Source organism: Manacus candei, unplaced genomic scaffold, assembly GCF_025592945.1.
Source record: "Manacus candei isolate 608988 ecotype Guabito, Panama unplaced genomic scaffold, ASM2559294v1 h1tg000048l, whole genome shotgun sequence".
NCBI classification, from domain to species: domain Eukaryota; kingdom Metazoa; phylum Chordata; class Aves; order Passeriformes; family Pipridae; genus Manacus; species Manacus candei.
This window is the reverse complement of record NW_026138096.1, coordinates 3,458,377-3,475,543: the sequence shown is the minus strand read 5'-3', so window position 1 is coordinate 3,475,543 and position 17,167 is coordinate 3,458,377. Positions and strand designations below refer to the sequence as shown.

At 39.0% G+C, this 17,167-nt stretch overlaps 1 protein-coding gene across 2 annotated transcripts in view; it reads left to right on the top strand.

The window, feature by feature from the left end:
- Positions 1-17,167, top strand: part of JAKMIP1 (janus kinase and microtubule interacting protein 1) — a 245,641-nt gene that overhangs the window by 184,212 nt on the left and 44,262 nt on the right. Inside the window, exons 13-14 of one of the 2 annotated variants that reach the window (XM_051798498.1) lie at positions 7,204-7,458; positions 8,568-8,978. In XM_051798498.1, the coding sequence (XP_051654458.1) occupies positions 7,204-7,458; positions 8,568-8,729 (417 nt within the window). In that variant the 3' untranslated portion in view covers positions 8,730-8,978. Of the gene's footprint in view, positions 1-1,070; positions 1,278-7,203; positions 7,459-8,567; positions 8,979-17,167 lie in introns of those variants that run through there. The other variant, XM_051798500.1, reaches the window with a different exon arrangement.

Here is a 17,167-nt window from a genome sequence, read left to right as displayed (position 1 = left end):
ACTGTCTCCCTGAATGTCTAATAATCACAAAACTTAGCAGGCTCAACAGGAGAGAATTAGATGGAATCTATATTCTAACAGCCAGTGAGCTCATTTGCAGTATAGGGCCCCACATTAAATTCATTGCTTCAGTAGATATTTAGCTATTCATAGAAAGTGGTGCACAGACCCCTTCCCATAGTATCCAGCACCATAGTGGTCAGAGGGATTCAAACCTGGGTTTTTGATCAGGCAGGGAACAGACTGGCTCTTGCTGGACACCTCGACACTGAGCTTCAGACCATTCTGGTCTGTGGTAAGTAAATCCACATGTAACAGGGGAAATCTTTCCTGCCAAGGAAGAGCTGTATGGTCCCATGAAAACTGTATGTTTCTATGGATCAGGTTTGCAATGGAAAATACTAATTTAATAATGGTTACAATGAAAAAAAATAGAAAAGAGAGACTGTTTCTATTCATGTGATACATTCCTTTGGTTTAAAAAGTCTGGTACTGAATTCTGTAGACATATGTTAAAATGAACTGACTTTTCATCTTTGAGGCTTCATTTCTTACTTTCAAGTCTTATTCTCACTGGAATTTACATCTAAGATTCCAGAGCTATGCCTAACTTCCACTTACATAAAATTCCTTTGAAAGCTTATTTCCTTCCTTCCCCTCAGTTTTTCTCTTCTATATAATTCCTAACATTTGAATACTGCTGTATAAAACCTGGTGGGTTGTTGCTTGGGATTTTTTTTTTTTTTGCCTTTTTTTTTTCTTCTTACATTTAAGATTTGCAATTGGCTTTACTCTTTTCTGGACCCACTGACAAATGGAAGCCTGTCACACATTGGCAGCAGACCTCTGTGCTTTGACTTACTGATGAATTTCAACTGAAAATTTGCAGTGATGCATGAAGGGCTGATCCAGAGCCCTTTGAAGGGAAAGGGGACTCTGTACTCAATTCAATGCCTGGCCTGTACTGTAGTTCAGTAAAACCTTTAGTCTTGTTCTCAGAAAAAAATATATTACAGTTTTATTAAACCCCCTTTTTTTTTCTTTTTTGTTTGCACATGTCGAGTGGATAGGTCTTCCCTAGCTGTGTGCTTGGACACTCCATCTTCAATGGAGGACTTACGGGCATCACAAACTTACTTGTACTCAAACACAACAGTGAACTTCAGTTCTTTGCTTATTCAGGACACAACGGATGGTTGGTCATTTCCTTCTGTTTGCCAGAAGTATTTTCTTCCTAATGTTCATCCCAATTAAAATACTAAACCATGAAGACATTGTTATGCAAAACTGATCATTTTTGGAGCTTCTTTTCAGACTTCACTTTGAGCGTTTGAGGCTCTGTCCTCAGAAATGATAAATCCCTCTTGTCCAAATGGCCTTATTTTGCTGACTAAATCAAGACTTCTAATCAGTTCAGTTTAGCAGAGCATCATGCATTTTAAGGTTTGTCGTTCTTGATTATTTTCACAACCCAGTGTTACATTCAAATGTTTGTGACTGAGAAATAAAATTTGCTTGAATTCATGTAGTATCTCATGATTTTGTTCAAGTGGTGTGCTCTTCACTGTGAAAGCTCGTTTTCCTTATCTTGATATTCTTTTCAAGTCCCTGTAAAGAGGACTAGATTTTGAATTACTTTTCCTAACCATAAAACTGTACACCATGAAGCTCTTTATTTGTAGTTTAGTTTAATTGAGCAATTTAGTATAATTTAATTTGATTTTAGTGGGTTTGTATTGTAATAAACATGTATGATTGCACAGAAGGGGCTTTATTTAACTTCTTTTTCCTCCACCGCCTATGTTACTGTAATGAAAGCAAAAATTCTGTGCAGGATGGCGAACAAATGCTGCCTCTCAGCTATTGAAAAAAATAGCCTTTTGGGGGGCCATAGGAATGACAATATATGTCTAATATGGACTTGAAATTTTTGGAGGCATGAAGAAGTTAATTTCTAAGCCTCTGTGATGTGTTTTTCTTTTAAAAGACTTAAATTGAGAAACCATTAGAGCCCCATGGAGTAGAGCAGTAACAAATTTGGGCAAAGGAAATACTTTAAAACCTTCTCTTATTTTGTCTTTGGAAAATGGAAAAGCATGTGGCTGAAGAGGAAAAGGGCTGCCTCCAGTGGGTACACGTGGAACTGGGCACAGTGCCATAGCTGGCATTCACATACCCAATGTCAGATACAGAATATGTCCATTTTTGGCCTTTTGTCATGTCCCATTTTAATAATCTCCTTTTAAATGCTGATTTATTTTTTTTAATTGGAAAGACCTTGACCTCATCTTTCTTTTCTTGCTTTTGTAGAATTAATTCATGGACATTATTAACAGTTATTGTTTTTCTGCCTTTCCCAGTGAAAAGAACACAGGACAGCATTCATCAACTGGTCTTAGACATTGATGTTCACAGAACACCTAACAAAAAGGACTGAGATTTGGTTTACAACAGCTACTTAGGTTGGTAACAGTAGGATGCAAGAGAAGATGTTCCAGATAACTAACAGGAACTGTAAAAGAGGAGGCTTTATTTCTTCCTGAGTTTATGTGTCTACCTGCAGTTTAAGAAACAGGCTTTACCCATTCTGACTGGCTTGAACATGAGACAGTGTCCATGTTGCTTTTGAGGTACTAGAGAACTATACAGAGGAGCAAGTGAGCTTGTATCCTTCACATGGATACAGCCCAACCAGTACTTTGGGCGGTGCCCAGCCAGTACTGTAGTATTTTGGGGCCCTTTCTCTCTCTTTTAGGGTATGTGTGGAGAAATAGGAGTGTTCTTAATTCTTTCCCTCAAATGATTGAGCCAACAACCTCTATCCAGATGGCTGTAATGGAAAATGCTGTTGTACTCATCCACTTCAATTTCTCCAGCCAAAGCTGGAAGGCTTTGGCTTGATGATATATTGTATATATTCTTTCCATAGTGGATCTGAAACCATTGTGGCTCTTTGCCCTCATTTCTTGAGGCTGAGAGGCAATTTGCGCAAGGAATATAGGGATAAATGATAGTGCTTTTTAATGCTTTCCATATAGTCATCTTAAACCTTATGGATGGAAAGCTCCAGGCAAAGAATGTGTCCAGTGCAGTGAATTATTTGTTTTACAGAATAGGGAATAAATGTGCTGAACAGCATAGCTCAATTCTTCTTTCTGTCAAGGGATTTCTTCTGAGATACATTTTGGTAGAACAATGCTTTTTGTTTGTTTATTCGTTTTTATTTCCACTCGTTACATTCCAAGAAATCACTTACTGCTTTCCTGAGAATCATATTTGAAGGAAACAGGCCTGACATAAATTTTTCTGATGCTCTCCTTAAAATGGTTTGTGTGTGACTGGTGAGGTCAGAGGCTTTTCCAGCGCTAAGGATGAGATACATTTCATGTTGGATGTCTGTACTTTGGACAATCACATCCATGGTAGTTTATCTATTTATTTTCATAGTTAATGTGGAGAAAGAGGTACCTCCAAGGAAGTATCCAGGCCATTTTACCTACCTACTTTCCATGAGTGTGAATGACTGTGCACTGGAAGGGGTTGCCCAGAGAGGTCGTGGGGTCTCCCGCGCTGGAGATACTCAAGAACTGTCCAGACACGGTCCTGTGCAATGAGCTCTAGGGAGGTTGGACCAGATGACCCACCTGCAGTCCATTTCAACCTCACCCATACTCTGGTTTTGTAATAAGGTGGGAAGAGTAGTAGATGTTGGATTCCATTGGTTGAGAAGAAGGAGATATGCTTTGGTCAGGTGAGTCCCACCCTCAAAGAATTTAACTTAGGGCTTTCAATCTCTTGGGGACAATGACGACCAAGAACAAGGAATCTTTCAAGATGAAGATTTTTTTGCAGGAAGAGGCTTTTTTTTTTCTGACATTACAGAAAATGTGACTGCAATCATTAGAATTCCAAGTGGGTTAAAGACCAGGTGTTATTTAGTAATTTTTTTAAAGAAGGGTAAAATCCACTGCTGAAACATGTTTTTTGAAAATGTTTGAAAATACTAAAGGACATGAAATACAGATTAAAGCCAGTTAATGGCAGTCTGGCCTTTCCAGTGAAATAACTGATAAGCTGTTCAATAATCATGTAAATGGCTGTGTGCACAGAGGATATCTCAAGAATTTGTGGTGGCTGAGGAGATGGTCCATACTCAAGATTAGTGCCATTTTAAAGTAAAATTGGGTTTAGTTGACAAAGATTTAGATCTGTTTCCTGACTGCATACATAATACAGCAGATTTTTTTTATTGCAGATATTTTTTTGCAGTGGTTTTTACATGGTAATTCATGGGCAACAGCATGCGGTTGTCTAGAACAGTAAATGCCAGTAAAGTAATAGCCATGATTAAAAAAGAAAAGCTTTAAAAAACTAACTTCCCTTTATTTTTTGATAAATGCTAGAATTTAGATTAAGATAAAATTTAAAATGAAAAATATCCAGATGAATTAAAACATTTTATTCTTATCTCTGACATCACTGTCTTTTTTTTTTTTAATGTTAGGGGACGGTGATGTTTTTTGGTTTTAATGGCAATCCTTTCTAGAACTTCACATTATGCAAGTTTACACTCTTTTTAATTTGGTGGAATATCACAATATTTTCATTTCTTTCTAGGTAGGTTAGTTTGTGGAAAACTGAGAGGAAATCAAAAAACATCAATATTGTAATCAATATTGTAAAAATAATTAAAAATAGCAAAAGAAAACAAACCTAAAAAAAGACAAAGAAATTAATGTCTGGGTATTGAGACAAAATGCAGAATTTTTGCTCAGCTGCATCCATACTGCTATAGAAAATATGATCTTTAGTGTCTCACAGAGTCTTATGGAACACCAAAGATGAGCCTTTTTGAGAGAATCATACCAAATTGCAAATATAGCACAGACCACATTGTAGTAGCATCTTCACTCACCAGGGTTTGCATTAACCCACCTTTCTGTTGAGTTTCACTACTTTAGCTGCAGAAGAATTTGCTAATTCCAAGAGGCAAAAGAGTTTGTGGGTAAAACAGTTGAAGGAAAGGAATGACCCTGCAAGGAGATTATTTTTCTAGAAATGACATGTTCCAGTGTCACAGCTTTGATTTGGTGCTGTGTTTTTTTCTGGTAGCTTTACCAGCTCTCCTGTCTATGGGGAGGACAGTGATTTGCCTTTGCATGGGTCACTGAACTAGAACTTGTTCTGCTCCTGCTGGCTCTCATCTATCACCATGGATGCCTCTAACTGTGCTTCCTGTAGTGAGGAAATTCTCATCAAATAATTTTAGATCCAATCTCTTCATGCCTCAAAACATTTCAGGGCTGCCCTTTATGACCCCTGCATTGCTTTCAGCCAGCCAGCACTTTTTGTTAGTGCTGGGGAGAGATACTGCACTCGTAACCTTGGTTAGAAACCAAGGACTTCTGGAGCTGCCTTGGGCTTCTGTGTTTATAGGGGAACATGTAAATGTATAGCTTTCACTTTCCACCTGATCTATGCCTGTGATGCTAGGATATGTTTGGGTATTCATGCCACATTACCTAAATAAATGCAGTATCCATATAGTGTCACAGACTCTCTCTGTAATCAGCATAGGAAAAGTAAGTCTTTTACGGAAGAGCAGCAATCGAAACCACGTGCCCAAAGTTGGCCAATATAAATGGTCTTTCAATTCCTGGATGTCCCTGTCTTGTTCCTTGGCCTCTTGTTCAGTTTGAAGTAAATGATCCAGGTGGCAGCTGCTCCTGGGCAGTGTCTCAGCTGGCCAAATGTGCTTGTGTTGGGTTCACTAAGGAGACCAATGACCACAATTTACCAGCATTTGTTCCCTCCTCTCATTATGGGAAGCCAAGAACAGGAGGTGAAATGGGATCAAAGGCAGTGTTAGTGTTCATTGCTTGTGTTTACCACTCACCTTTCCTTATGTGGTGTATCCTGGGGACGCCCCACAGTGATCACCCCTGAAAGACAGTGAGACTTCTTCTCTGGGCAGTGGCAACAACTTACACGCTGTGCATTCTTCTTCGTGTTGTAACGGAACTATATTTAGATGCAGAAGCTTGTCAGTAAATGACCCCTCTCTTTGAGGGGTCATTTAAGAGCAATCTTACACCTCTATGGCATTTCAGAGTTCCTTGATTTATGTTTTTTTAATGGACAAAGTGCTATAGCTATAGCTCATTAAAGATGCACAGAGCGAAACTAATATTAAGTAAAATGTATTTGATATTAAGTAACTCTTCCTGACCTGCAATATTTATAGTATTTGCATTTCTGGAACTTTTTTAAGAGGCAATGAGGTAATAATGCATAACCAGGTATACTAATTTTAGAAATAAATAAAAAGTCTTCAAAAACCCAAAGGCTGAACCTGTTGTTAACAATTTGAAATTTGTTTTTATGTGTAATTGCAAGAAAAAAAATGTAACTGTGATCCTGTAGCTATCATAGATTTGTATTTGGATGATAAAATGCTACTGCCCTATGGTAGTCATTTCTATTCAGGGACATTTTCTATTCCTGCTTGCAACTGTTATGAAAAGGTGCATAATTAAACCACCACTTCTCTCTAAATTTGACTTCAGATCAGTGAAGATATTTGAAAAGGATAGTTTGTTGTGGTGTTAAAATTGATGTGGAGGGGAAATAAGGTCAAGTACATTAATACTATGTTTATGCAGACTAGGAGAGTCTGCATAAGAGTTCATGGAGTTGAACTAACACACTTTTGAAGTCCAGGTTAACTTTCTTGGGCGTTCATAGGTAGACAAACCTGAATTACTTGTGTAGTGTGGACTGAGAGAATATGTGTGTAGAAGAATCATGTTAAAAATTTTGAGATTCTTCAAGAGGACACCTAACATGAGACAATTTTTAAAATTAGTAATTTTTGTCTAATTTTATCTAGGTTTTTTCTTTTAATATCCCAAGGCAAATTTTTGGCTGCAGTTAAAACTTCAAGATGTTTTTGTTTGTTTTGTTTGTTTTGAGGATGAGTGGACAAATGCAGGATTCTTTTTTAAACAATGCAGGAATGCTTCACATTTAAACTAATTGGTATATTATCTTTTTTTCTTATTTTGCTAAATGTAATTTATTTACAGCTAATTTCTGTGAATATTTCTTTTAATGAATTCATCCAAACGGCTTGCACTAAATCCAAGGTAAACAGCATTGTAAAACTTCATCTAGCTTGAATTTCTTAATTTCTTAAAATTGTAGTTTCTCTTGCAGATACTGCCTTCTTCCACAGATATTTCACAGGCTAATGGACAGCCAGAGGATCGCGAGACAGCTGCCAAAGTGAATGGGATGACTGGGTCAATACCTGCAAACTCTCAGCAAGAGGCAGATAGCACCCACAGCTCTCACATCACTTCAAACGTGTATGCTGGTTCTCCTATCAAATTAACAAGCCCGGAGAGGATCGTAGCCCTGCATCGAGAACTGAGACAAAACCATTGCAAAACTTACCAGGTCAGTAAAAATTTTCTCACTGTTTTTAGTTTAGTGAAATCTGTTATTCTTGGCAGAAGATACAGATACGTGAATGATCCCTTTGACTGATGCACATTTGATTGTTAGTTTAAACAATCTGACAATAATAAATGTTTTAAGTTTTTTGGTATGTATTTTCTTCCCCATTGTTTATATGTGGCTTGGGGCTTGTAAAAATAATTAAAAGGTTTTGCTTTTATCATGGTATACTCTCTGGTAAAATGATCTTCAAAAATTGTTGGATGTTTTAAAAAAAAAAAAAGTTGTTATGTTGATCTTGTCCTACCTTTTTTCCCTGTAAAGTTTTTCTTTTCTTTTTTTTTTTTTTTAGTGATCCAATTATTCCTCTGCCCTGAAGCTCTTTATAGTAATTTCCATTAACCGCAGGAATCCTGTTAAGAACAGAGCTGATCAATTGCAATTGCATTTGTGACAGTCTGCTGCTAAACTAAACACGCAAGAGATTTCACCCTCTCTGAGACAACATAACCTCTCCATATTTGTATGGAAAAAAACCCCAAATATGCAATTACTGGAACCAGTTAGGTAGAGTAGTTACAAATATTACTCTACTGAATTTTATTTATAATCTTGGATTAAAATAAGTGTGATAAAACAAACTCATTGTTTCTGCTTTTGGCATTAATGAAAAAAACATGGAAGATACTGAAATGTCCTTTTAGTTAAGAAATTTATTATACAATGAGATGGTGACTCAGAATTCTGATAATATGTTACTTAGTCCAGTAACAATACAAATAGAATTTCCTGCTCCTTTTCTCTCTCACAGTCACACATAAAAAGGACCAAATAAAATATTGCCATAAAAGAAAACCATTATGGAGGGGAGAATGCAAGTAGCTCTTTGATTGACCTGACCTTTGTGAGCTCAAAGATTACTTTTTTATATAAATCACATGAGCTGTAATTAAATCCCAATGAAAGCAGGACATGGGCTTCACGTAGACTCACATGGGAAGCTGTGGCTGAAATCAGCCGCAGTGCACAGAGTGGCCTGTTTTCCCATGACATGCAGAAACACACCGTGACATCCAAGGTTATGGTTTCTCTTCTTCTTTCCTCCTCAGATACCTTCAGTTGTCTCCTCCAACTCAAATCCACAGGCTGATCGCAACTTGCCCACGATCCATAAGGAAGCCCCTTGGCCTCTGCTGTCGAGGATGAAGGATGCACTGGTGCCTCTGGAGCATAGTGGCTTCTGGGCCACGAAGGGGAGGGATCAGTTGTAGAAACGTGATGATGTGTTTTGGGGTCAAATAGGAAATCAGCATGCAGGTGCTACTCCCCAGGGAACAAAACAGAAAAATGCCATTATGAATAAGGCATGGCTCTCTAGAGAAAAAACAGATGGCTCAACCTCAGCTACCACAGCAAAAAGCTATTTGTCAGACGTGTTGTCAGCAAGTAATAAAGGTCGAAATCCTGTGGGTAGGAGTCAGCTGCACGGGAAAGAATAAAACCTGCAGAAATAAAACAAGGTAAACCATCTAAGCAATATGATTTTTCCCATTGCTACAAAAGTACTAATAATTTTTTAAAACAAAGATACCTACTACTTAGCATGGCCTAGCAACTAGTTAGAGATGACTGAAAAATTTACATGAAGAAGAGCTGTAATACTTTTATGATCAAAATGTTTTTAGAACATTTGAGATCATTGAAACCTATGGATTTTTTAATTAGCTGGCCTGCCTCCCCATTTTCTTTTGCTTTTCTTTTAAGTGAGGCTGTGAAGCAACCTGTTAAATCACTTTCACTTATATGTATGACTCATTTCTTCAGTGTGCTGTGGCAGGTTCTGAGAGAACATCTGCCTTGTGTGACTGTTTCCTCTGGAACTTCAGGGAATGTAGCATCATGGACTTCCTAGAAACTAATTTTACAGAAATTGGAGGGTCATTTTGCTGTGTTTCTTTAGTCTTGGGATACTTTTTAAAATTGAATCTTTTTTTTTTTTAATCAACTGAACTACAGCAGGATACCCAATATATTACTCTAGGTGGTAGTATCTGTAAAATAGTATCCTTCAAAGTAACAAATTGAAGCTTAACTTACTGGACAAGTCCACAAGGACTTTCTTTATGCGACTGAGTGGGCATCATGGGTACAGTAACATCTGAGTTCAAGGGCTGGATGATTCAGACTGCACCCTGTGCTGCCAGACCCCTACACCCACCACAGGGAGAAGTGATGGGGTGCCAGGCCACCTACCCTGGCAGAGCCAGGACAGAGCTTCCTCGTAGCCTGGTTCAGAAACACTTGTGGCATGGGATGCATGAACCTTTGATGGATCCTGGCTAGGGAAAGGAGGAGGGAATAGTGTGTCTGTGCGGGTGGATGTGTGCACTAATGCTGGTTGACTCCAGGAAGTTTAACTCAGCATGGTTGTAAATTCCTCAAAATACTTACTTGTATTGTGATCCCTCCAGATTTAATTCTTTTGGAAAACCTTCATTATTCATATCTCCCAGTTTTCTTTGTTTTTCATCACTTATATTAAAGGGCATTAATGCACAGTAATACATGGCACAGTTCCTGTGCTTTTCCTCTGCATCCATTGATTACCCCAGTTGGTTCACATTATGTTACTACATTTGTTTGATGCTGCTTTTTGGAAGCCAGAAATAAAATGACTGGTTTTGATGAAATATTAATGTACACACTCACACTTTATTGTGGAAACCCGCCTTCAATTGCTCAGTTAGGTAGTGGTGCAGTTGCTTCCAGCACTAACTGAATTGCTCTTCATCCAACATATCTTTAGAAAACATACACCAGATGCCAAGGGAAATAGTCTCTGGAAGCAATGTTTTTGAGTGCTATCTAAGCAGAGAAGACACCAGTGAGATTCCAAAATATGGGCTTTTGCTTTCATGTACCTTTCTTTTCTTCCTAATGCCAGGCCAGAAATTCTAAAGGCAGATATAGCTGCTATCCAGCCATCAGCTGCTTGGTCAAATGTAAAGACATTCTGATGTGCAAAAGCACCTGTAAACACTGAATGTGTGACTTTTATGTTGATAAAATGGTGCTTTAAGAATTAGCCCTTCTGAGAGCTTTTTGGAGCTTTATCTTACTGTCAGTAAATACAGGGCCTGGTAGTTCAGTCTGAGGTCATAATGCATGAAGTGTGCTAATAATAAGGACATTAATAATAATATCCTATGATAATATGATAATAAGCCTTTGTTATCCTAGTGTAGCTATCTGCTTTGTGTTTGGGACTATAGTAACTATTCATGAAATTAAGCCTTTTTCAATCTAGTCCCTTTCTATCAAAGATAAGTGTGATTTATTTTAAATTGTAAGGCTTCATTTTAAGCTAATTAGGTTATTTGGCCCCATTCTTCCCCCTGCTGGAATTAATAATTTCCTGAACAAGGGCCACAGACACACAGAGGCGTAGATGGAGGAACAGACATTTGCAAGGATATTACCTGCACTGAAGCACTATAGTGCAAAACAGACTCAGGCAATTCATCCAGCAAATGGATTCTGTGCTGGCACTTCATAGCTTTGCTTCACAAGTCACAGATTTCCTGTAGCCCCTTGTGTTTTTAATTTTTTAAGACATCCTACTTCATTTCTTCCTAGTACAAAGCATTGTTTAAAGATGTGCAGATGCCATGATTATCAATTGGCCAGCTGTTTCAGCTGCTCTTCATTTCTCTTAAGTAAAAATGTGATTGTTTAGACACTACAGTGGAGGAATGCTAATAAATTAGCAGCAATCAGTTTGGAGCTCTGCATGCAACACCATTGGAAAAGGTGGGTCAGCTAAAGGTTTTCTCTCTTGAACTTCTGTCCTACTCCATTTTTCCCGCTACTGAATGGACAAATGAGAAGTGATAGTCAGATTATGCCAGATAATTATGCACTAATTGATCTACAAGAAGATTAGATGATGCATTGCACCATCAAACAAGGCACTTCAAATTCTTTAAACATGGTCATTTATAGAAATCTGACCCCAAATGTACAGTGGTGGACCAGATGGTTCCTATATTGGTGTCCTGCCAGGCTGAGGTCCTTTGGGAGTCTGAGTTTGCTGACTGACTCATTAGAATAATTAATTTCACCCTTTATTCTGTAAATTATTTGGTTTGGGTTTTTTTTTGAAATGAAGGGTTATCAGTAGCAATGTGCTTACAGAGCACATCTGAACAGTTGACTTGTCTTGAATCACCTGTGATCTGCTGTTTGTCATCCATGGACCTGCATGAGTCAAATGGTATTATCTGTACTTGACTGGATGATGAGGATATTTGGAAGGAAGCTGGATGACAGCATGTTTCCTACTGACAGATGCTCACTGAGCCTGCTTCTCATTCAGACAAACTCTTCCACTTCCAAAGAAATTGTTTGAAACAGCACAGAAAGCTATTTTCTAGGATCAATAGTTAGCAGCAAATGAGTGTTAACATATTCAGACAATATTTGCCCAGCTCTTTTTTTCTAGACTTGAACTCCCTAATACTGAAGTCAAAATGTCCCTTTTTAGCAGGGAGGTTATCTCTTTTCTCTCTAGTTTTAACAGAAGTTTTACTTAAAAAATAGAATTACATGGAGGCATTAACCTGAAATGGTGCCTAGCACTTTCTAAAGGCTATGTGAAAGATAAAAAGGGAACTTGTGGTGTTCCTATGACTACAAATGCACTGTAGAATTGTATACCAGCTATGAAGGAGAAACACCACTGGACAGAATAGCAATTCTTTTATGACAGGTGAAAAAAAAATACATCACTTTCTTCAAATGCTGAGTAAGCAGATTTCTGTAATCAAAGAAAACTAATAATTATCCTGCAGTTGTGCCTTATCTGTTTTGCTCTTTATTAGTAGGAGAGGTCATAAACAGGGAATGTAATACAGTTTTTAAGTTCATATGCAAAGAAACAGAACACCTACAATGACAGATCATGCATATTTTAAAAGAGTTCTCTTTAGTCAATGCAATTCTTGTATTAGACTACTCCTTCTACTCCTCTTATTTTTCAGGAAAATAGCATTCATAATATTTGAAAAAAATAATAAGTTGCCCTGTTTTTGTCTACACTCACCTGTGCATGCAGTCTCACTTAACTAGAAAGAATTCACTATGCAAGGCCAAAAGGTGAAGTCAGTTGCCAGTTACATTTTAGGAATGTCTAGAACAGACATGCTTTGATCAGAGTCAGTGGAAAGAACAAGGTCAGCATCCCCCTTAAGAACTGATATTCTGGAGAAGGCCTGGAAGGCACTGGAAAGATGACAAAACTCATTCTCTTTTCAAATAAATGATGCCAGTGTCAACTCTAGGCTCTACTGGATATTAAACATTTGTAGAAGATGCAGAAGGGTTGCTTCTGAAGCCTTCCACTCTCTATCTGTTGCTTGTCTTGTGCTATGAAAAGCTTTTATGCACGTAGGAAATTTGGGGGTTATGCTCAGTCTGTGGTCATTCAGCTCAGGGCTGGTATTGGTATGAGTCAGAACAAAACCAAGTTGCCTATGATTAAATTTTCTCTACTCCCTGTTTATATTTTTTGAGTAGTAATTCTAATTTGTAAAAGTATTATCTAATACCTTCTTAGTAACAGCCTTTTCATTGAGCCCTTAAGCTGATGGATATTAAAGCCCCTAATTAAAACCAGATAATGTATGAAAGATTCCTGTAGTGCAGGCCTTTCTCTTAGAGCTTGATTAAACCAAAAAACTCATACATCTGTTTGCACAACTGTATTCTCATCAGGGCAGGCACCTTGCAGCATTGACTTAGGTCCATCCTTCTCACAGTAGCTTTTTCTTGGAAATAAAGAGAACAAGAAAGGCTAGGAGAGAAAATGGAGTATTTCAGAAACATTGGCTTATTACATTTAGCTAGGAATGCAATCTTTCCCTATTCTATGGCTCTGATGCTATCAGTCAGGATAATGGCGAACCACAGAATAATATGTTCATTTACATATAAATCTGTATGAAGTACTTCTGTGCATATATAATCTCTCTATATATGTTTAGTTGCATGCAGTTTTTCATGAATAAAAACAGTATAAAATAACAGGGATAAGTGATTTTCTGCAGATCTTTATTTTTTTCCTTTCTTTTTTCCTGTCTCTCTTGGAATTTGCAAATAGAAGTAGGAATATGAGAAGAGATTGATTTTTTTTTAAATTTAAACCTTAAATTAAGAGGAAACTAAGACTATATAGTGAAAATTGTGGTTTTACCTTGACTCCACTGCAGGTTAAAATCCAGGTTTGTATGAATCTGTCTTCCCTTTCCCAAATACCCTGGATTCCACTGGTGTATTTGCATGCCCCACTTGTCAGTTCAAGTGTAGATGGCAGTGAGACCAGGCCACTGGGAGATCCTTGCTATATAGCAGTGTAGCTCCCTTGTTTCTTGCTGCTGAAAGATGGGAAGAAAAACCATCAGTAAAAAAACCATCTATAAAACATTGTTAGTACAACTTTGCCTTGCTTTTATATGCATAAAACATTGAACCTTTACTGGGTGGGAGTTAGACACCACTAGAGAAAGTGTCAGGCTCCCACAGTGGAAGCCAGACTGACTTGCACCCTTGTTAAAGATCTCTTGAACTGTAGCCGCTGTCATATTTCATATAATGTAAACTGTCTGCTTTTGGAAATCTTAATGTAGTGTGGCAAGTTCTTGAGAGAAAAAGCTATGACTTGTGAAGTAAGCAGCTCTTAAAAAGAAGAGAGAAAAAAGAAATAGAAAAAAAAAGAGCTAGAGGATCCTGTTACAGATGGTGGGTGAGGTTCAGCAGGGTGCAACAGCGGCTCGGTTTCAGCCTGGTGATCCAGAGCAGCTGTGAGCCTGGCTTCCCAGGCACTGAGACTGTCTTTATGTTCAAACCATTAGTGAACCAGGTCAAATATCTAAGTATGGGGGAGAGAGTTCTTTTTTTTTTTTTTTGGTAGGTTACTGGGAATATTTATTCAATGATTACTCAGAAAATTAAGATGTTACCCGTTCTGCCTAGTCACTGCATTTTTGATTATGGTGTGAGAACAAGGAACAAAGGAGAATTTCAGTAAAGGATTCCTGGAAGTTCATTGGGGTTGTACTTGTGTTGTTTGGACAATTTGGAAGCTTTGAATTGCCATGGCTTCTCATCATATGGCTGGCTGGCAAAGCCTCTTTTGAGTGGGAAGCACCTGGAGCACATTGCTGATTTTTGTAGTGCAGCTCCGAGGCTGAAAATCATGAGCAATTCTTTCTCATCCTTAGTAAAAGCTGCAGCTAGAAGGGAGGATGTGGCTGTCCCTTGCCCCCACCATCTGCTTAGTGCTGCCTCTCTGCTTTCCCATCTGTGGGCCGGGGACTCTGTCTCTCAGCAGCCACATCTCCATTCCCAGCTGGCTGCAGACAGTCTCTTCTGGTAAATGGGCTTTAAAATCTGGGGGTACGGCTGCCTAGCTGGAGGGTACTGATAGTTTGTCACTGTTTGCACAGAGAGCTTTGCTTGGGGACAAAAGGCTGTTCTTGTCACTCAAAGGAGCTGATTTGTAGGAGAAACCGCACTCCAAAATGTAGCTTCTCTATTGATAGTGAGGGACTGGACTCTGCTCATCCCTGCCACCCTTACAATTTTATGTGCCTTTTCTGTGCTGGATATGATCACCAATATGAGGTGGCTTCTGAATTAACAGTTAATTAGAGACCTGTTGTGGGTAGTGGACTTTTTGCAAATGACTGTGGATGAGCAGACAGGCAGTTTGAGGTACAAAAGCTTGCCAGAAAGAAATAACAAATGTACATACATTTTTTATATGATCTGGATACCACATCATTTTGTAAGGCAGAGGTATACTGTCTGTATCTTACAGCTGGTGAGTATAAGTCTAGAGAAACTAAGGTCCAACCAAAGAGCTTTCATTAAGAGCACGCAGCGTTATCAACACTAAATTAATCCATGGTTTCATGGAGGACAATTCCTAAGTCTGAGCTGGGAGGTAGAGATCTTGATCATTTATTTTTTTATGATAGCTGCAGAGGCTTTCATCCCCTAATTTACCTCTCATGGCTCATATGCCTCCATTGCCTCCTATTCATGAACAGAAATTGCTGTCTCCTCAAACCTGTCAGTGTGGCTACTCGAGTGATAAATTCCAGAAACCATTTCTGTCAAAATGAACCTACTAAAGAGTAAATGACCACAGAAGGAGCTCTGCACTAATTCTGGGGAATTAGTGGTGGGTGGCAGGTGGCTGGCCCTGAGTGAGTGTTGGAGAGGGTGTTGGAGGCAATGATCTCTTCAGCCTTTTGAAACCTAAGAAATGAAGCTGCAACTGATATGGGCAAGAATCCTGGTGTGTTACATGGACTGAATTGGGTTCAGAACAGAAAGTACCTTGTGTGATGATACTCAGGAGAGCCAGAAAAAAACCACTGCTTGTTAACAAATAATGTGGATGTCATCATGGGAGTCCATTATAGACTGCATAGCCAGGACAATGATGCCAAAGAATTATTCTTTGAATAAACGCTGAATCAACTGCCCTTGTCCTTACGGAGAACTTCAACTTGCCAGAAATTAACTGGGAGCATCACACAGCTGGCACTAACAGGTCCAGGAAATTCCTGAAACACCTGGATGACAACTTCATGGTACAGGTACTAAGAGCGATGACTAGGAAAAATACCCTCCTTGATTTTCTTCTTGTTAACAAAGAGGGTCTCATGAATGAAGTAGAGATTGGTGGCTCTCTTGCCCACAGCAACCATGAAGTAATTGAGTTTAAAATCTCTGTTGACAGGAGGAAAAGTGCCACTAAAACTTCAACCCTGGACATGAGGAGACCAGACTTTGGGCTGCTCAGGGCTCTAGTGAGTAAGGTCCCCTGGGAAAATGCTTTTGAAGGTGCTTGGGTCGATCAGTTCTGGTCATTTTTTAAGCACCACCTCCTAAGGGCATAGGGGCAGGCAATTCCAAAATGTTGGAAGTCAAGCAGATGAGGAAGAAGGCCAGCTTGGCTGAAGAGGAATCTTCCTTTGGAGATATGGCAAAAAAGGAAGGTGTATGCCCAGTGAAAGCAAGAGCAGGTGATGTCCCATGTGCCGTTTTGGGCACGACAACATAAGAAAGATACAAAGCTACTAGCATTGAAAGGAGGGCTACAAAGATGGTGAGGGGCCTTGAAGGGAAGCCATATGAGGAGAGGCTGAGGTCACTTGGTCTGTTCAGCCTGGAGAAGAGGAGACTGAGGGGAGACCTCACTGTAGTCCATAACTTTCTCATGAGGGGAAGAGGAGGGGCAGGCACTGATCTCTTGATGATCTGTTGATGACCAATGACAGGACACAAGGGAATGGCCTGAGGCTTTGTCAGAGGAGATTGGATATTAGAAAGAGGTTCTTCACCCATAGAGTGGTTGAGCACTGGAACAGGATCCCCAGGGAAATGGTCACAGCACCAAGCCTGACAGAATTCAAGAAGCATTTGGACAATGCTCTCAGGCACATGGTGTGGTTTTTGTAGCTGTCCTGTGCAGGGCCAAGAGTTGGACTTTTATGATGCTAGTGGGTCCTTTCCAACTCAGAGTATTGTGATTCTGTGATTCTGTTCTATCTGACACCTGCATCTTTCCCAGAACACCACATTCCTGTTGTCCCCCTTGTAGATGACTCTCTGAGACTGTGATTTGCACTGACTTTCACAT